At 36.9% G+C, this 20,653-nt stretch overlaps 3 protein-coding genes and 2 pseudogenes across 4 annotated transcripts; 3 read left to right on the forward strand and 2 right to left on the reverse strand.

Annotated features, from left to right (window-relative positions):
• The first annotated feature begins 4,628 nt into the window (after positions 1-4,628).
• Positions 4,629-7,634, forward strand: LOC137722977 (putative enoyl-CoA hydratase 2, mitochondrial). Of its 2 annotated transcripts, none has more exons than XM_068462117.2 (8): positions 4,629-5,005; positions 5,117-5,286; positions 5,484-5,558; positions 6,050-6,140; positions 6,257-6,308; positions 6,674-6,777; positions 6,859-6,935; positions 7,251-7,634. In XM_068462117.2, exons 1-8 carry the CDS (start codon positions 4,819-4,821, stop codon positions 7,425-7,427), a joined length of 933 nt encoding a protein of 310 aa, XP_068318218.2. In that variant the 5' UTR covers positions 4,629-4,818; the 3' UTR covers positions 7,428-7,634. The 2 variants fall into 2 exon arrangements, with proteins under 2 accessions (XP_068318218.2, XP_088548513.1); XM_088692387.1 differs by having other exon boundaries at positions 4,698-5,005; positions 6,638-6,777.
• Positions 7,635-9,992: 2,358 nt separating this feature from the next.
• Positions 9,993-11,391, reverse strand: LOC148697332 (uncharacterized; annotated as a pseudogene).
• A 770-nt stretch (positions 11,392-12,161) lies between these two features.
• LOC148697333 (uncharacterized) lies at positions 12,162-12,950 on the forward strand (annotated as a pseudogene).
• Positions 12,951-15,912: 2,962 nt separating this feature from the next.
• Positions 15,913-19,661, forward strand: LOC137722780 (ubiquitin carboxyl-terminal hydrolase 3-like). The gene is made up of 9 exons (XM_068461867.2): positions 15,913-16,094; positions 16,740-16,871; positions 17,017-17,055; positions 17,450-17,555; positions 18,316-18,374; positions 18,483-18,557; positions 18,669-18,717; positions 18,814-18,890; positions 19,259-19,661. The coding sequence occupies exons 1-9, from the start codon at positions 16,020-16,022 to the stop codon at positions 19,355-19,357; spliced, it is 711 nt and encodes a 236-aa protein (XP_068317968.2). The 5' UTR covers positions 15,913-16,019; the 3' UTR covers positions 19,358-19,661.
• A 269-nt stretch (positions 19,662-19,930) lies between these two features.
• Positions 19,931-20,287, reverse strand: LOC137723292 (oleosin 18.5 kDa). Its single transcript, XM_068462446.2, has one exon. It carries the CDS (start codon positions 20,285-20,287, stop codon positions 19,931-19,933), a length of 357 nt encoding a protein of 118 aa, XP_068318547.2.
• Positions 20,288-20,653: the final 366 nt, after the last annotated feature.

Consider the following 20,653-nt stretch of genomic DNA (forward strand, 5'->3'; position numbering starts at 1 on the left):
GTGAATTAGTTAGTTAAATTAGTGTTAATTGGGTTGTCATGGATAATTATCCCTGAAAATAAGTAGTTCGGGAGTAGGGCGTTATTGATTGTACACTTCACACCGTATTGTTTATAATTGAAAATGCTACGACATGGTTGAGTATTAGATTGCATCATGGTATATCTATACGTATTACTTGCATATAATTATTGGGAATGCTTTCAAGTGCAAAGGTGAACGCAGGACACCCAGGTAAGTTCAAGTGAGTTTATGGTATCAGTTGAATCGATTGCGTTATAGCATGACTACATTTATGTGTTAGGCAACTCCGATATTGTCGTACTGGTTGCCATGAGTTGCACATGTTATATTGAGATGCATTGACAGCTCATAAACTTGCACCCTGGTGTTAGTGCTCCCGCCCGTGGGCAAGGCACAATCCTTCACGTGATGTTCACCTCCCGCACCTTACGCTCACCTTGGACTCAAGGTAGGTGCACAGACTTGTTGTACAGACCACTATAGGTGGTTCCGACTCGTAGGTGACCCGCGATTATTCGCCCAGTCTTCACGTGATCGTAACACTTGAGCGTGCTTATTTACACCCAGTCCTGTCGTACAGACCACCAGAGGTGGTTCCGACTCGTGTGCAGGGATGTTTGATGCGTTATAGATTAAGTCGTACAGGTTACTATAGGTGACTCCCGACTTGTATGCTGGTATTGATTGATGAGATATGGATACCTGCACCCCAGTGTTAGTGCTCTCGCCCGTGGTCAGGGCACAGTCATTCACGTGATGTTCACCTCCCGCACCTTACGCTCACCTTGGACTCAAGGTAGGTGCACATGCCTGTCGTACAGACCACTATAGATGGTTCCGACTCGTAGGTGATCCGCGATTATTCGCCCAGTCTTCACGTGATCGTAGCACTTAAGCGTACTTATTTACACCCAGTCCTGTTGTACAGACCACCAGAGGTGGTTCCGACTCGTGTGCAGAGATACTTGATAAGATATGGATAAGTCGTACAGGTCACTAGAGATGACTCCCGACTTATATGTTAATATTGATTGATGAGATGAATACAGTCGTACGGGTCATGTTAGGTGATTCTGGCTGATGTATCATTTTATATTGATTAAGTTCATTTGGCCTACTTGTTAATGCATTGTAGAGTCTATGGACATGGCATACTCGTGGTTTTGACCATTTTTGAGCATAGATGGATATATATATATATATATATATATATATATGTGTGTGTGTGTGTTGTACTGTCATATAGAAAACGATAAGGGAATTACAGTGAGGGGTTATTACTGATAGAAAGGTAATAGTTTTGGGAAGCTTGGTTTTACTGTTTACTCACACTTTTTGTTTTGTACCCCCTTCAGGTTTTAACTGTTAAGTTCGTATCGACGAGGATATATGGCTAATCTTAGTATTGGTGGCTACTTTTAAGGGTATGATTCTTACCCACATTACTTTACTTTACTTATGCTCTGACATCGCATGTGAAATGGGTTCGCTCCCACTCGTAGCACACTCTGGTATTTAGACATTGTTAGGTTCAAATTTATTCACATTTTATACACTATCACACTTTATGGCTTTGTGACCTTCTAGGTGTCAGCCAACACAGCTCAATTTGGGGTCCTAGTGGACATTCCGATTCGGGATGTGTCAATATTTATTCAAATTAATTTGGTAAGTTATTTATACTAAGAGAATATTTATTGAAATGACAAAAACACACCAAATAAAATTACATAAGCATACCGAATAATAAAAAACTCACTAAAAAAATTACATAAACATACCAAATAATAAAACACACCAAATAAAATAACATAAACATACCAAATTAAAAAAAAACACACTAAATGAACATAATTATCTTCAGCTTGTTTCAATGCCCACTGGTGCTCTATCAAGTCAATTTGCCGGGCATTGTGCATGTCTGGCATTTAAAATGCAGTATATCGTTGAATGAGCCTTTCATTGTAACGTCCATCCCTTTGTAATGGCTCATGTTGCACGGGCTCATCGGTGGCGTCATGAGCATAATATATACGTGTTCTTGAATTGTTCATCGTGTCTGGCTCATATTCATCAACGGCTTCATAATCGTACTCATCTTCCACAATCATGTTGTGAAGAATGATGCACGTCATCATGATGGATTGAAGCGACTCTACATCAAACAATCTGGCAACACCCCTGACGATCGCCCAGCGAGCTTGGAGGATACCGAAACAACGCTCCACATCATTCCTGCACCCTTCTTGACAGCTTGCAAAGTGTTTTTCCTTTGCACTTCGCGGACGTGGCACTGTTTTGACAAATGTTGACCATCGCGGGTAAATGCCGTTAGCTAGGTAGTATGGCCCGTCGTACATACGTCCGTTGACCTCATACGTGACTTTGGGTGCATTTCCTTGCAGGACATCGTTGAACACTGGGGATTGGGCAAGGACGTTGATGTCATTTTGAGCTCCCTGGACCCCGAAAAAGGCGTGCCAAATCCATGTATCAAAAGATGCCACTGCCTCCAAAATGATAATTTTTGCTCCTTTTCTGTCCCTATAAGCGCCTTGCACTTGGACAGTTTTTCCACATCCAGTGCATACAATCAATGCTTCCAATCATCCCAGGAAAACCACGCATCTCGGCCTTCTTCAACAGCAGTTCCAAGTTCATGTTTGTAGGTTTGCGGAGGTTCTCAGCGGTGTAGATAGATTCGATTGCTCCGCAAAACCTCATCAAGGACTCAAGAATGGTTGATTTCCCCATCCTCGTTATCTCATCCACTTGGTCTGCAGATGCTCTATATGCAAGCATCCGCAAGGCAACATTAATTTTTTGCTCAGGCAGGAGACCCATAGCACCAAAAACATTATTCTTTTGCACAAAGTAAGAATCATGGTTGCAAACAGTAATCATGATTTTGTTGAACAAATGTCGTTCCATTCTAAAACGACGTCTAAAGTACGTATCAGGGAATGCACTATTAGGGACAAAATAATCATCCAAGAGTTCCATACCTCGTCGTTGCCTGCTTCTATCAAGATTTCCGGAACGGCTGGGCCTGCAGATCTAAGCCATAGCTTGGATGACTCAATGGGAATGTGAGGCTCTACCCATTCTTACTTCGTCATCTCTCCTTCTACGCTCCTTATCCTCTTCCCTCTCATTTTTTGCCCCTGGTGATTAAACATTGCTTCTGATTGGTTAAACAATTCTTCCTCTTCCTGATCGAGTTCCCACATCATCCTTGAGGAAGAAGAAGACATTGTAAGAAAGAAGCAGAAACTATAAATAATGATACAGATTTTTGTGAAGAAGGAAGCAGAAACTATGAATAATGATATAGATCTTGAGAAAATTGGTGTGAGATTTGTGAGGATGGATGTTGGATTATGTGGAGGATTCAGAAATGATTAGGTTGTACATAATGCCACGTGGCATGCTGTCATTCGTTAAAAATCTGATGGAAATTTATCCTCAAAGATTGTAAACAGATTATGACACGTGGCGCGACGTGATTGGTTAATAATCTTATCAGAAATCCATCACCAATAATTGTATTTTCGGATAATGACACGTGACATAACGAGTACGATTAAAAAATTTATCGGAAATCCATCCCAATAATTGTCTTTTTGGATTTTATGACAAGTGGCGCAACGACAACGATTAAAAATCTTATCCGAAATTACAAATAAAATTATTTTGTATTATTTAATAATACTTCGGATAATGACACGTGACTCAACGAGAACGATTAAAAATCTTATTCGATATTACAATTAAAATTATTTTGTATTATTTTATAAATTAAAAAAATACTAATATTTTATTGCTTATTACCAGGGCTATTGAAGTGTAGCGGTGGAGATGCAAATGTTATTGCCAGGGCTATTACTGTTCATTAAGGGCAGTTACTATTCATAAGGTGGATTGAATAGTGCATAGCCTGGGGGGAGGGCTCCAACACTGGAGTTGCTCTAATCTCTCATCCCTCACGTCTCTCCCTCTCTCCTCATTTTCATTGTTTTTCCGCCCGCCTTCCTTTCTCTCTCATTATAAAAAAAAATGTCTTTCGCCTGATAATAATGTTATTAAATTAGTTGTTAAATGATTATTATTATTATTATTATTTTAACAAACGACATTATCTATACTAAGGAGGAGGAGATGGGATAGCAATAATGTGATTCAATTAGCTGTTCATTCAAAATTATTTTCTCTATTTTTAAAAACGTTCAAAACATCTTAAGAGATGTGTAATGCCGGTGATAAAAAAGGTCTTTCGCACGCAGATAATAATATGATTAAATTAGTTGTCAAATAATTGTTTTTTTTCTTTTTTTTTTAACAAATGATGTTATCTACACTAGGAGAGATGGGGTGAGCTTAACCTCACAATGAGCTAACAATAATGTGATTCAATCAATTGTTCATTAAATATTATTTTCTTTATTCTTATTGTAAATTCTATATAGATCGATTTTATTATGTGAATTCATCTGTTTTAATTGGTTTATCAGGGATTTCTTCTAGCATGATCTATTTACTTCAAATATTTAACTTTTTTTTTGTTAATTTATGCATATAAATACATTTCAAACGTAGAAGTCAGCTAAAAAATGTCTTCCGCACTCGCTTAGGCGTGCATGAAGGCTAGTTGTGTTCAAGTTGGACAGGTGGCATGAGTTATTGTGCAATGTCGTCTTGTTAGACAGGATTTCTCCCGACTCCCTCGTTTCTCTCAGCCCATCAATTGGCAAGAAGAGCTGCTCTGGAGTTTGAGCTTGAGCTTCTGAAGGAAAAATGGCGGGCGGTTTAAGAGTCCTAAGTAGGTCACTGAAACATTACAAACCCACAACCTCTATATTTTCAGAGAATTCACTCTATCCTCAATCCAACGAATGGATTTACCAAGCTCGCCGGACTCTGATTTTAGAATCAGCACCGTCACGCACCGTCACCCTCCACCGACTCCCTGGCTTTGATTCCGGTAAGTTTTGGTTCTGAAATACGTTTAAAAAAGTGGGTTATCTCTGTTTATGCCAATTTTCTATGACCCAGAAAGCATTAACCGAATTGGGTTTTGTTTATTTGATAACAGGGATTATTGAGGTTAGGTTGGAGAGGCCGGAGGTGAGAAATGCAATTGGGAAAGATATGCTGAGAGGTTTACAGAACACCTTTGAAGCTGTCAGTAAGGATTCTTCTGCTAATGTTTTGTTGATCCGCAGCAAAGTTCCCAAGGTGTTCTGTGCTGGAGCAGATTTAAAGGTAGGAATTTTTAATTTATTCATTGAATCGATGTTTTGTTTTGGAAGGAGTTTACAGTGGATTAGCAAAGAATTCTTCAAATTTATATTCACTTTGATTGGCTTGAATGAATTATTTGCATATAAGAGTTGTGATATGTACAAGAGAAGATAGTGCTCACTAGTCAAATTGTTCTTGCCTCTTAATTTGATTGGCAGGAACGGAAAATGATGAGTGCATCTGAAGTTCGAGATTTTGTCAACACGCTGCGTGCCACATTCTCGTTTTTGGAGGTTAATCTTCGTTGTTAATTTTCTATAGTTGTTTTGTTATTAAAAAGGCCTGAAAGATGATAGAAATTGAGGAGTTGGTTTTGACACTCGGTGATTTTTAGAGGTTAATCTTTATTGCCACAAATGTTTCAGATTCTGTACAACACTCTTAAAATGCTTTTTTGTTGTTTGGTACATAGTATAACAGTGGGTATGGGTATGTATATGTGAGTGTTCTATAACGATGGATATTGGATGCACATACGTGAGTGTTGTATAATGGTGGACATATGATATCAATATGTAAACGAGCAGACACTCATACATAAACGTGAGTGTCCAGGATATGTTCAGAATTATATTTACTAATTTGATTTCATAACGCTGTTTTTAATTAGCATGGTATGATCATTTAATGCTTGTATGCAGGCTTCCTTGTTTGCTGTTTATACATTAGTACTCCATACATTATTTTCTTCTTCTTGACACTTACTTCTGTTCATAATATTTAGGTACTTTCTATTCCGACAATTGCTGTCATTGAAGGAGCAGCATTGGGTGGTGGACTTGAAATGGCTTTATCATGCGATCTTCGGATATGTGGTAATTCCATTTCTTTAATTATTTATACCGAACCCAGTTATGGTCATTAAACTATCAATCCTTTTAAACTTTTATAATGCCAAGTCTCTTATTGTTTTCCACCATTAATGGCTTAGGAGAAGATGCAGTGATGGGCTTGCCAGAAACAGGACTTGCTATCATTCCTGGGTAGGTGCTAAATTTCAGAATGAGTTCACATTACCACCTATGATTTTCTCCCCAAGAATTGCATATCACCTGCATCTTGTTTGACGAACCCAACATTCTGTACTGTTTCAACTTTTTCTAAGCGGGTTTCATAGCAAACGATTTCTTATAACATAAGAGATGGGTGGGATTTTAATTCCCATTCCAACTGATATTTAGTTTATGGAATTGTGTCGTCCATATTGTCTACATTTTCTGGAAGAACTTCTTTTTGATGATTACTTCTTATTTTACTCTCTTCTTTTATTTATTTTTCTTTATCTCCATTTTTTTTGAAATTATTCATCCAGTGACAGATCAACTCTCTTGATTGCGTCCATTGACAGGGCAGGTGGAACACAGCGGCTTCCTAGATTGGTTGGAAAAGCAATATCAAAGGAACTCATATTCACTGGTAGGAAGATTGGTGGCAGGGAAGCAGTGACAATGGGTATGTGATGTATGTCTACTCAGTAGCTGCTTTCTTTTTGTCCTTTTTTTTTTCTTTTGATGCAATTGTACTTCACTACAGGTTTGGTAAATTACTGTGTTCCTGCTGGTGAAGCTCATCTAAAGGCACTTGAAGTTGCTCGCAATATAAATGAGAAGGTACAGAGTTATTTTATCCACTATTGCGTTCATTTTATACTATTTCATGGGGAATGTTATTGTTGAGAGTATTCTATGAACTGAATTTTCGCCTTCCGATGATAACTACATTCTAACATCTCAATCAAGGTGGATGTCTATAGCTGAAACTTCTCTATACATACAATTTGCTGTAATGACAATGTTTACTACATGCACTTAAAAGGGGCAAAAAGACAGTAAACTAAAGCATAACTTGAAATAGTCATACTAGGCAAAGAACAAAAAGTTACAAGTAATTGTTGCAATCAAACTTATGAAATAGAGTGTTAGCAGGGTCCAATAGCAATAAGGATGGCAAAAAAAGCTATTGATGAGGGACTGGAGGTAGATAAGACCTCAGCTTTGGCTCTTGAAGAACATTGCTATGAAAAGACGTTGAACACAAATGATCGCTTGGAAGCCCTATCAGCATTTGCTGAGAAGCGAAAGCCAAAGTATACTGGAGATTAAGATGATAAACTTGCTATAATTTGTCTGGATAAGTTTCTTGGTTGGGCAGAAATAAACTTGTCAGCAATGACAAATTGACAGGTCAGTAGCGGTCTTAATTTTATTTGATCATAATTTACTATTTTATGAATAGCTGATTAAATGTTTTGTTTGGGTGTCTGTGGATTGAATGTGTTCCTTAGTGAATCTAATAATTGTACTCATCAATATCGTTCCTTTTTACACTTTAACAATCAAATGGTCTTCGCTGAATAAAGGCTCGTTTCTTAGGAAAGTATCTTTACTAAGAAAAGCTTGTTCTTGATTTCGCTCCATTTAGTTTGATGTATTCGGGATCTGATGCTTGAAATTAATGTTGGTGATGAAATAGGATAAATTTATTTTAGTGTTGCCAAAACCTCAACTCTTATTTTGTATAAACATTGCATTCTAGTGGACCAATACTCTGCCATTCCTAGTAGGATCCGTAGACGTAGAATTGGAGTTACCAGCGTATGACACTAACATCATTCCCCACAAAACATTGCTAATGTTGATAATGTTGATAAAACAATGCCTACATTGCATCTAGTCCAAGAGCGTCTATAGAATGTACTTTGGGCTAGCAAACACAACATAGGAAAGTGAAATAAAATAAAATGAGTGTATACTTGGGCTTAGTCAAGTTGGTTGGTTAGTACAATGTGCTCTCTTCTCTCACCCAAATTTGAATCTTCCTCCCTGTAGTTTAGATGAGTGTTGAGAACTTGAGAGTAATCTCAAAACTCGAAAAAAAGGGACCTTGCATGTGCTTTTAAGTGGTTATGCCACTCTCCATAATCCATAATGCCAGTTAATTTTATGACCGAACCTCAACTTTCTTCAATGAGTTTAGTATAGATTCTTCTGACAGTGGCAAAAAGGGAGTGATTCAAGGGATATACTGAAACTGTAAGAACCATGTTTGTGTTTTGTATCATCTTTAGAACCAAACATGCTGAACTTGTTGAACTCATGTATGATATTAGAAATGATCATACAAAACAAAAAGATGGTCCTAAAGATGATACAAAACACAAAGATGGTTCTTAGAGTGATCAGCTTGTAATGGACGTATTGTCATATGAAATGTGGTCAACTTGGCAATGCTTAAGAAAAAACACTTATTTCGTCACTAATACAAAATGTGATTATAGCATTGTTGTTACAAGAATACAAAAATTTCACGTTGAAAAATTGATAAAGTAAATTGTTGTAATATTATGAAATGGTTCTACTCTTAATCGACCTGTTGTCATAAAGCTCCGCCAGTGTAGGGAGGCGTAGACTGGAAAAAAAAAATCCTCCTTGGACTCCAACTAATAAAACCCTAGCAGCTTCTCCCCCCTTCTCTCTCTCTCTCTCTCTCTCTCTCTCTCTCTCTCTCTCTCAAACCCAATTCCTTCTCCACGCCGCTGACTCCTTCCTTAGGCTGGGGTTGGCGGCAACCCATTGTTATTGCTTCTCTTATTTTGTCGTCTATTTCTAGTAGTGATGCCTCTAACCTTTTCTTCCGATGTCTATGGTCGTTGGTTTCTAAGGTCATGGCCTGTTTTCTCGGCGTCCTGCGCCACTTCCCAGCGTTCATTGCTGTTTACCAGCGTTCTTCGCCGTTTTGGCTTCTTCACTGCTAATCCTTGTCTTGCGGGCCTCCTTTTTCAACCCCAAACACTCACACTTTTCCATCTTCTTCATTTTCTCCCCCTCACATGTCTTTCCTTCCACAACCTTTGCCACAACCTTTGCTCAAAAGTAGGAGCAGCTCACCCATTTTTGCCATCAAATCTAAACCTTCCTTTCACAGCTCCACCCCCGACCGGCATGCTGGAAAAACGGGGCCAAGTGTGTTGCGGCTTAGACCAAAGCGAGGGTGTTTTAGATGCCCCCTTAGCCCTAATCCCTTTCCATTTGTTTTGGTTTTTGGTTCTCCTTGTTAGTGCTTGTGTTGGAGGTTCAGATCTGGTGTTTCTTCTCCGGTGTGGTACTTTTGGTGGTGAAATTTGGTTAGGGATTTTTCTCTGTTGCATGTTGGAAAACTTTGTGATGCGATACCTTTGTCGAATTCAATGCGGAGTTGGTTTTCTTTCGGCGGCTACCCTTGTGGTTGCTGGCGAGGTGGTTGCGTCGACAGCTGCGGCAGATTCCTGCTTGTGCATGACATGATTTAGGATTTTTTTATTTTTGCTATTCTGCCCTTTTGTTGTTTGGGCTTTTGGCTTTCCCCAATTGTATTGGGCTTATTTGTTGTCCTTAAGGCTAGTTTGGTATTATTGTGCTTTGAAAAAAAACTACTTCTACTGTGCTGTGAGAATAAGCAGCTGTGAAATAAAGCAGCATAGTGTTTGGTAAACATTTTTTGTGAAAGTGCTTTTGGAAAAAAAAAAAAAAAAAAAAAAGCAGTATGATATTGTTTGGTAAACTTTTATGTAAAACAATTGTGATTGTGTGAAATAACCAAAAAGGGTATAATACTAAATGTGCTATTAATTAATTTTCTTAACAAATAAAGGTGAATTACTAAATATACTTTATTTTTAAAAGAAAAATATTTATAAACTTTATCTTAAATATTAATTAGTATGACAAACTACTTCAATTGAAATATTTTAGACTGAATAGCTAGGATTCATTAGTACAATATTGTTAATGTACTTGAAGGTAGTCTAATTAGATTCATTCATCAAACTTGCCGTTATTTTATTTTTCATGTCTCTATCTCATGTGATCCTTCAACTTCATAATTTTGGTATTCTTCATTATCATCATCACTACTATCGCTCTCTTCACAAAAGTTCTTGGGGTCATCAAAATGACGATCACGTTCAGAATACCTCTGTATGTAGTTATGAAGAGCCATTGTAACAATGACAATCTTCACTTGCTTATTGAACGGGTAATTAGACATATCCCTTAAAATTGCTCATCTTTTCTTCCATACCCCAAAAGTTCGTTCAATGATGCTCCTAAGAGAAGAATGCATGTGGTTGAATACCTCTTTATGACCCGTTGGTTCGGCACTCCTATGAAAGTCCGAGAGATGATATCTTTCACCTTTATATGGTCCCAAATAACCTCTCATTCGTGGGTACCTCGCATCTACCAAGTAATATTTTCCTGACAATTGAAACTTTTGTTTTGTAGTGTAATAATTATACAAAGCAAGTACGTAAAATGTTATAATAATACAAAACAAGTATGAAGATTACCATTTGGAGGCTTAGAAAAGTTTAAATTTGGATTCTGTAGCACGGATAGAAAAACCCTTGTATCATGTGCAGTGCCTTTCCATCCAGCACAAGCAAATGTGAATTGCATGTCAAAATTACATGCAACCATAACATTTTGAGTCGGTATTTCTTTCCTACCAATGTATGGAACTTGATCCGGATGTGGTATTGAAACCTCAACATGTACTTCATCTATAGCACCAATACAATCCTAAAAATAATAACATAGAAGAAAACCGCCAGCCTACACTTCTAGTTTGCGAATAAGTTAGAAGACGAGTCAAACTTTACCTTAAAATAAGGCATGTATCTTGTATCTCTCCTTATTTCTTGGGGAATGCCATGAAACTTCGAATCCATCGGTTTGATAATATCTATTGCCATCTTACATACGATATCCAACATAACACTAAAATATCTACTAATAGTTTCACCAGAATGTTAAAATCTCTCTTGCACTAATCTATTTTTCACACCATGTCCTAACATATGCAAGAACATTCCTAATATTTCAATTGCACACATTATCCTTGAACCTTTCAATCCATAATTAGTTTGCAAGTCATTGGATAATCTATAAAAGACATCTTTGTTCATCCTAAACATTCTATAGCATCGCACATGATTTCCTTGTAGTACTTCCATCAACCAAATATTAGTTGTTTGGGAAGAATTCATACACGGAGTTTTGTGGACATATTTTAAATAATATGTTTCAACAGCTTTTGCTACAGCGCATATAATTAGACCATCCTCCAAATCCTCAACATCATCATCATCATAGGTGTTCATATTGAATATACACTTGTAACATAACACATAATTCAACATTCCACAAGTCATAATCCAACAATCACTAAGAAGTCATAATCCGACATTCAAGAATAATCCAACGTTTAATAAGAAATCATAATCCAACATTCAACATATAATCCAACATTCAATAAACACAAAGTACAAGCAACATTCAACACATAATATTAATGCAAAGTACAAACCACACAGTCCTAATTCATAGTTTTAGCTCCTTATTGTTCTTTGTTGAACATATATTTCAACCAAGTTAGCTGCACTTCAGAATCCTTCATAGTGGCAAACACCTCTCGCTTCTCCGCACTACAAAATAAACATGTAGCAAACAACCATAACTCACTAGGTGGCTCATAACCCGACAATTGTGCAACAGACGCTATCACTTCCGCAATTCAACTCATTGATGAGCCACTAGCGAGTTATGGTTGTTTGCTACATGTTTATTTTTGTAGTGCAGAGAAGCGAGAGGTGTTTGCCACTATGAAAGATCCTGAAGTGCAGCTAACTTGGTTAAAATATATGTTCAACAAAGAACAATAAGGAGCTAAAACTATGAATTAGGATTGTGTGGTTTGTACTTTGCATTAAGATTATGTGTTGAATGTTGCTTGTACTTTGTGTTTATTGAATGTTGCTTGTACTTTGTGTTTATTGAATGTTGGATTATATGTTGAATGTTGGATTATGATTTCTTATTAAACATTGGATTATTCTTGAATTTCGGATTATGACTTCTTAGTGATTGTTGGATTATGACTTGTGGAATGTTGAATTATGTGTTATGTTACAGATGTATATTCAATATGAACACCTATGATGATGATGTTGAGGATTTGGAGGATGGTCTAATTATATGCGTTGTAGCGAAAGATGTTGAAACATACTATTTAAAATATGTCCACAAAACTTCGTGAATGAATTCTTCCCAAACAGCTAATATTTGGTTGATGGAAGTACTACAAGGAAATCATGTGCGATGCTATAGAATGTTTAGGATGAACAAATATGTCTTTTATAGATTATCCAATGACGTGCAAACTAATTATGGATTGAAAGGTTCAAGGAGAATGAGTGCAATTGAAATATTAGGAATGTTCTTGCATATGTTGGGACATGGTGTGAAAAATAGATTAGCGCAAGAGAGATTTCAACATTCTAGTGAAATTGTTAGTAGATATTTTGATGCTATGTTGGATATCGTATATAAGATGGCAATAGATATTATCAAACCGATAGATTCGGAGTTTCGTGGCATTCCCCAAGAAATAAGGAGAGATACAAAATACGTGCCTTGTTTTAAGGTAAAGTTTGACTCGTCTTCTAACTTATTTGCAACTAGAAGTGTAGGCTGACGGTTTTCTTCTATGTTATTATGTTTAGGATTGTATTGGTGCTATAGATGGAGTACATGTTGAGGCTTCAATACCACCTCCGGATCAAGTTCCATACATTGGTAGGAAATGAATACTGACTCAAAATGTTATGGTTGCATGTAATTTTGACATGCAATTCACATTTACTTGTGCCGGATGGGAATGCATTGCACATGATACAAGGGTTTTTCTATCCGTGCTACGGAATCCAAATTTAAACTTTTCTAAGCCTCCAAATAGCAATCTTCATACTTGCTTTGTATTATTATAACATTTTACGTACTTGCTTTGTATAATTATTACAATACAAAACAAAATTTTCAATTGTCAGGAAAATATTACTTGGTAGATGCGGGGTATCCACAAATGAGAGATTATTTGGGACCATATAAAGGTGAAAGATATCATCTCCTGGACTTTCATAGGGGTGCCAAACCAACGGGTCATAAAGAGGTATTCAACCACATGCATTCTTCTCTTAGGAGCATCATTGAACGAACATTGGGGATATGGAAGAAAAGATGGGCAATTTTAAGGGATATGCCTAATTACCCGTTCAATAAGCAAGTGAAGATTGTCATTGCTACAATGACTCTTCATAACTACATACGGAGGTATTCTGAACGTGATCGTCATTTTGATGACCTCAGGGACTTTTGTGAAGAGAGTGATAGTAGTGATGATGATGAAGAATACCAAAATTATGAAGTTGAAGAATCACATGAGATAGAGACATTAAGAAATAGAATAGTGGCAAGTTTGATGAATGTATCTAATTAGACTACCTTCAAGTACATTAACAATATTGTACTAATGAATCCTAGCTATTCAGTCTAAAATATTTCAATTGATGTAGTTTGTACTAATTAATATTTAAGATAAATATTTTTCTTTTAAAAATAAAGTATATTTAGTAATTCACCTTTATTTGTTAAGAAAATTAAATTAATAGCACATCTAGTATTATACCATTTTTGGTCATTTCACACAATCACATATGTTTTACATAAAAGTTTACCAAACACTATCATACTGTTTTTTTTTTTTTTTTTTTTCCCAAAAGCACTTTTACAAAAAAGTTTACCAAAGACTCTGCTGCTTTATTTCACAGTCGCTTATTCTCACAACACAGCAAAAACAGTTTTTTTTCAAAGCACAACAATACCAAACCAGCCTCAACCCCAAACTGGGTCTTAGTTTTGTGCCACTGCCTTTCAATGAAATTGTTTGCTTTCGACCAAAAAAAGGAGCAGATTGATTGACTAGGCGTGAAACGGGTTTTACCTTAGTCCTCTCTAAAAATAGAACTGTTTTTTTTTTTTTTTAATCTCATGCGATAGCACTTAAAACTACCATTTTGTTAACACATTAACGACCTTGAATTTTCTTCAGTGCACATTAAAAATAAAATTTTAAGTTACATATTTGAACAAGAGTCATTAGATCTTGTTAAGTTAAATGATCTAACGAGTCTTGTTCTATTTTAGTCGAAAACTAATGACTTTTGTTCAGATGTGTACTTAAATGTGCACTAGAGAAAACTTCGTAAGGACCTTTAACCTCTTTATTCAAGAATATTCTTTCGAGGCGCCTTCAACACGACACTCCTCAACCATTGTTCCAATAGCCCTCAAGACCACATGAGCAACGCCCAACCCATTACAAGTCTAAAATTCAAAAAAGAACAATTTATAATCATTTTTATTCAAGCAAATGGGGGAGGGAGAAGAATCGAGCCTATAATACTGGATGTAAAGACAAATGGTCTTAACCACTTGAACTAAAGGTCATATTCAATTTTTATTTTTTTATATAACGAGATATTTATACAGATAGATAAAGAAATAAATTGGTTTTGAACTTTCAATTTACTAGATTTGAACTGGCCTTCTTCCTACCATTGGGGTTAAAGCATAAATCCATACACAAATATATTAATGACGTGTTTAGGTATCCGTAATAAGAATAAATATAAGGAATATGATTCCGATTACGGAGTATTCAAACGTTTACTAACTTTGAAAGAATAAAAAAAGTGGTGGAGCCCACATGAAATAAGGGATTCAATTCCTAAAGGTGGTGGAATTGGACTCTATATTGATGAGGTATTTGAATTCCATGAGAGTGAGGGAATCGGGAATGCAAGTTTTCTTCCTATTATGCCCTCTTTATTATTTTTAAAATTTCAATCTGTCATTTAACACTAAGCGCTGGCTGTTTGAATGGTGTTGTATTTTCCCTTCTCCGCTGTTGCTAGAAGTCATTTCCTTCTATTTTTCTTCCTTTCACAATAACAGTATAACACGATTGATGAGGTTATATTCAAACCAGAGCTTCTGATTTTGTATTTTTGTATTTTTTTTGTTTTTTTTGGTTCAAAGAAAATTTGATTATGATTTCAAAACTTGGAGAGTGGTAATTGGAGGATTGAGGTTAAAAATAATAAGACATGGCGGTGCTGAGGAGGTAGGGCATTTTAATATAAGATGAAATAAAACAAAAAAGAATAAGGGCATTTCAGTAATTATATTAATTTTTATTCCGATTTAGGAGAATTAGTAAACAACTTATATGAATTTAATTTCATTCATACTTCAATTTTAGAATATTTAAATAAACAGCTTCAACATAAATCCAATTCTGATTCCTCTTCATTTAAACTCTTCCCCAATTCAATTCATCTTATTTTGATTACGGTTACATAAACGAACAATAAGTGGCATCTATGGGCCATGAAATGGGAACTTGCTCAGAGTAAGGTTTGAGGTGAGTTGATCAATGACTCGTTTGGAAGTGCTTTTAAAATGACTAAAAACGCTTTTGAAGAAAATCTTTTTGACATCAGTCCTTAGGAAAAATCGAACGAGATCTTGAAAAAACCCTTTAAGTATTTCCTGTAACAGACAAATATATGGTACTTCTTCTAAAAAAATACTTAAATTACTTTGAAATCCAAAATTAATTTCACCAAAAATACTTTCAATTATTTCAAAACACATTGTCAAGTGGAAAACCCACCGCCCAAAACCTATATATAAAACCCGGAAGAGCATTTCACAAAATCCCAGATTTTCCAGCTAGAAACCTCACCAAACGAAAAGGCACAAAGAATCTAAAATCGAGTCGTACAAAGAGAGAGAGAGAGAGAGAGAGCAAAAGCCATGGCTGCTGCGGACGAAACCCCGTCGGCTAAGAGATGGCTTCCTCTCGAAGCTAACCCTGATGTTATGAATCAGGTACTTCAATCAATCGCCATCCTTTTCAAGAAAAAATTAAATTACCCGTACTTATTTTGTATTCTTCGGATTATGCTCTGTTTGTTTTCCGAGAAAACGCAGAGCTAGGGTTTGGTGCGAATTTGATGTGGAAAATGGAACGTTTTGATTCTTCTGGAAATTGGGTTCGAGTATGTGATTAAGCTTGTTTGGATCTGGGTAATAATTAGAAATGAATGTAAACCACTCACGGAGAATCTGCTTAGTTGCTGTAGGGGAAAGCAGTTGGCAAATAGATGATAAAGTACGCATCGGTTTCGTTTATACCAAAATTTTTAGCGTTAGGGAGACCCAATTAGTGAATAAAAACTAAACATTTGCTTTTCATAGAAAGCTAAACAAGAATTTGGATTTCGAAATTAAAACGTAATGAGTAGCGAAAATCATTTTGCACTGAAGAGAAGCGGAAAAATGTTTAGCCTATTCTTTCGTCATTTTGATTACATGTACTCTTGTTTGTATGTTATGTTGCAAATTAGATTTATAATTTTCACAAAGGTGATATATTCAAGAAGAGCACCATTTGTACCATTGACCCTTATAATGGTTTTACCTCATTGTGCAAAATACCAAATCAAATGAAAGAAACATATTTGGTCATTGCAGTTCCTTTGGGGCCTGGGTCTTCAAGAGGATGAGGCAGAATGCTATGATGTTTACGGATTGGATGGAGAACTCTTAGATATGGTTCCGAAGCCTGTACTTGCTGTCCTGTTTCTTTATCCTATAACCGCTAAGGTTTTGTCTATTTCCATGAAATACAAATTAATAATTCCGAACTTTGTGGTTGGTGTGGAACTTAAGTTCTCTGCATCTGTCTTTCTTTTGGACAATATGAAATTTGGTTGTCTCCTGATTTGAGCGATGTTTCTGTACTTTTCAGACTGAAGAAGAGAGAATGATGCAGGCAAATGAAAAACAGGTGAGTGATAGGAAATTTGATTGGATGCTCTGTATAAAATGAAAGCCTTTTACTTTTGAGTGGGTTATTGGACTTGTGATCTCTCTGTGCATATATGTGGATGGTGCGCATGTGCATATTCATGCAATGATAGTAACTTTTGAGAGATCAGTTCTGTATTGAAATTTATGTTCACATTCAACCATGTTTTGTGTTTTATGTTTTCATACCTTGCTCACTTATTTTCGATTGTGTTAATTCGTTTTATTTACTTCTTGCATACCTGTTTTTTTTGCTTGGTGTTTCTAATTTACTGATCAAAAGAGAATTTTGTATTCAAATACATTATGACTTGATTTGATTTGAAGTGGTATGATTTAATTAGAATGATTTGGAATGCATATCCTGGCTGTAGGAACCCAAAGGTAATGTTTATTTTATGAAACAAACTGTGGGCAATGCTTGTGGAACAATTGGGCTTCTTCATGCTGTTGGAAACATCAATTCAGAGATCAAACTTGGTAAGTTGTTTACTGTTTTCCTGTTATGGGTGAGTTATGGTTAGAGTTATTCATGGCAGCCTTGCGTTCTCCATACTTGCGGGTGTATGTATTACACACAAGTATTAATAACTGCTAGTGATTTAGAGTGCCGTGTTTTTTGAGTGGCTGCTAGCAAATCTTGGTCTCTTTTGGATTCTCCCCCCTTGACCAGGAAAAGAGTGTGTGTGTGTGTGTGTGTGTGAGAGAGAGAGAGAGAGAGGGGTTTGTCGAAAATTCTTTGGGGCCAATGGTTCCTTTAACTCTTTTTTCTCTCGTATTCCTCTTTCTCTTACCTAACAACGTTTGATCACCTTGCTTTTGAAAATGCCAAACAATTGCAGGAACAATCGGATCAATAGAAGTAAAATGATAATTAAGAATATAGAATACCTGGGGAAAATAGCATACCATCGGAAAGGAGTTTCTTGGTTATTACTACCAAAGTGTATGCCATTCTAGTTTCTAACTAGGACAGTGCATGTTTGTGGAACACCTAGCTGTGGAAATTAGGGATACAGAATTGCGAAACTAGAGAGTTCTAGATACCAAAACTGTTCCCTTAAGTAACTCCTTTGGAGGAATTGAAGCTTGATTTTGTTCAAGTACGCAACCTTGGAAAACATGCTTCCCTGTAGAAGCCAAAATTAATGATTTATTTTCTTTCTGACAATTGCTTACTATTTATTAATAAATGTTTATCACAGTTATTTTTTCCATGTTATCCTCTTTCTCTTTTCAGTTGAGGATTCGTTCTTGGATAGGTTTTTCAAAAAAACTGCAAGCATGGATCCAATGCAGGTTCTATTTTCTTTTCCCTCATATTTTGTCCTTTCAGCTTGACCAATTCATATAGATTCATATTATTCTTCTTGCCTCTTATGTCATCTATTTGTCATACAAATGTAGCGTGCAGCATTCCTTGAAAGTGACACAGAAGTGGAAGTTGCTCATTCTGTAGCAGCCAATGGTGGTGATACAGAGGTGATATATTTTAAGTAGCATAGAATATTATGTAAAGTACCAATCTCTCCACTTTTCTCTGTTTGGTTCAAATGGTTTGTGCTTCACATGTCTTACTCTGTTTCTTTGTAGGCGTCCGACAATGCAGACACTCACTTTATTTGCTTTGCATGCGTGGAGGGTAAGTGCTTCTTCTATATCTGTTCAGAGATGGTTCTTGAAGATTTCCTTACCCTACTGCACGGTTTGTGATTTCTATCTTTTGTTTAATATGTAGGGGAACTTTATGAGCTTGATGGGAGGAAGTCAGGTCCAATCTCTCATGGTCCATCTTCACCAAACAGTCTTTTGCAGGTATTTAAGATGTCATTGTGCCTTCTGATTCAAAATTAGAGGAACAACACACAATCAATGCCTAAACATATCAAAAGTTTAACTGTCCATTTAGTAACCTTTTCTTTTTTTGGTTAAGTAAAGAGAGGGAAGAGGCATAATATCCCAAAGATTAAATGGATGAAGTTTCAAGGGAGAGAGGAAACTATAACTAAAACTGTTTTGAACTGATTTAAAGTTAACGTGTGTGTGTTTTGGAAAATTCAATCATAATAGTTCGATTAGCTATTCTCATGTTTATTTTGGCTCATTTCAAGTGGGAACGTGTTGGCCTTTACCCGAGTCTTTATGTGCATCGCCCATCTGATGACCTTTTGATTGCATAACAGGATGCAGCTAAAGTCATACAGGGCATGATCCAGAAAAATCCCGACTCCCTCAACTTCAATGTGATTGCAATTTCGAAGAAATCTGGTGGGTTTTCTTAAGTTGGAATGCATCCATGTCCTTCATAAGCGGTCAAAAGTGCAGTGGTAGCACTTGATGTACGCATCTTTAGCATAAGCTTACTCAACTTGCGTTAAACTGGTCGTAAACTTTTCTGATTATAACGTTGGTTTGCACTGAACAAGCCTGTTGGGAATATGAATAGAGTTCTGTTTTTGCTTTATTCATGTAGTGCTGATGATCCCGGAAAAAGAAATGAGTGTGTATGATAGATGGATTGGAATTTTGAAACCAAAACCAAACTGAGTATGTTTGATTGTTAGGCGTGAAATGTGTCTTTTGCAACGGTGTGATGGCATGCTAGATTATTAGGTTTTATGATCATTTGCACGGCGTGCTCAGCATATTTCGAATGTATTACCGCATAGAAAACCGCATTGAAAACTGATCCTCACAGATTGGTATGGAACTAACACAAATAAGAGCTGACAGTGAACAAAGATTACATGGTAGTTGTTTCTTGGCCATGAAGCAACCATTGCCGTGTTAATATCTGTTTGATGATATCATTGTGCACCCTGTGTATCGTTGCTGATGTGCTTCCTAGGCCGCTCTTAATGTCGGTTCTTGATGCTTCTAAACCCGCTCGCCAATGTTGAAGCCAGCTGATCCAGTTTGTCAGCACCAACAGGGTGCTGTCCTGTCACATAGTTGTAAACCCAGTAAAACACCATCGCTGCTGTTGCCCCAAACCCTCCCGACATAACAAGCCCGGTATTCAGCAGAAGCATTGCAACTCCTGCTGGTACCAACACCGGGCTGAAGATCACCAGCAACGGTGTTGCTGCCACCAAACCCATAACAACAGCAGTGAGTGTCAAACTGGAGAGGACGGAGAGGGACCCGGAAAAGGTTATGGCAGTGGAGGCCTTGGCCAATTGATAGGAGAGGTTTTCTGGATTTCGAGCCATTGAATTTGATGATACTCTGTCGTTTCTTTGAGGAGCTTGCTGGTTGGGAGGGAAGGGCGTATATGAAGGGGTGGTGAGTCACGTGAGGAGAGGCGTATGTCACGTGTTTCGTGTTTATCTTCAGAACATTTGCATGTGAAGAAGTATGCGTTTGCTCGACACCTATACTACCCTACAATTCCATTGTTATGTTTATCCGGTTTCTGGGAGAAGATGTGTCTCTCTGTTTTGGAAGGCAGCGCAAGTTGGCTGGTTACATCTGCATTTTCTATGGCAGCACTTGCCATGATCCGTGGACCCACCGAGCTCCACGATGCAAGCGTTAGTAGATTAGATCGTTGTCGTCGGAAGAACATTGCTTGGCTC

This window comes from Pyrus communis, chromosome 4 (assembly GCF_041283825.1).
Source record: "Pyrus communis isolate YQ-2024b chromosome 4, ASM4128382v1, whole genome shotgun sequence".
Taxonomy (NCBI): domain Eukaryota; kingdom Viridiplantae; phylum Streptophyta; class Magnoliopsida; order Rosales; family Rosaceae; genus Pyrus; species Pyrus communis.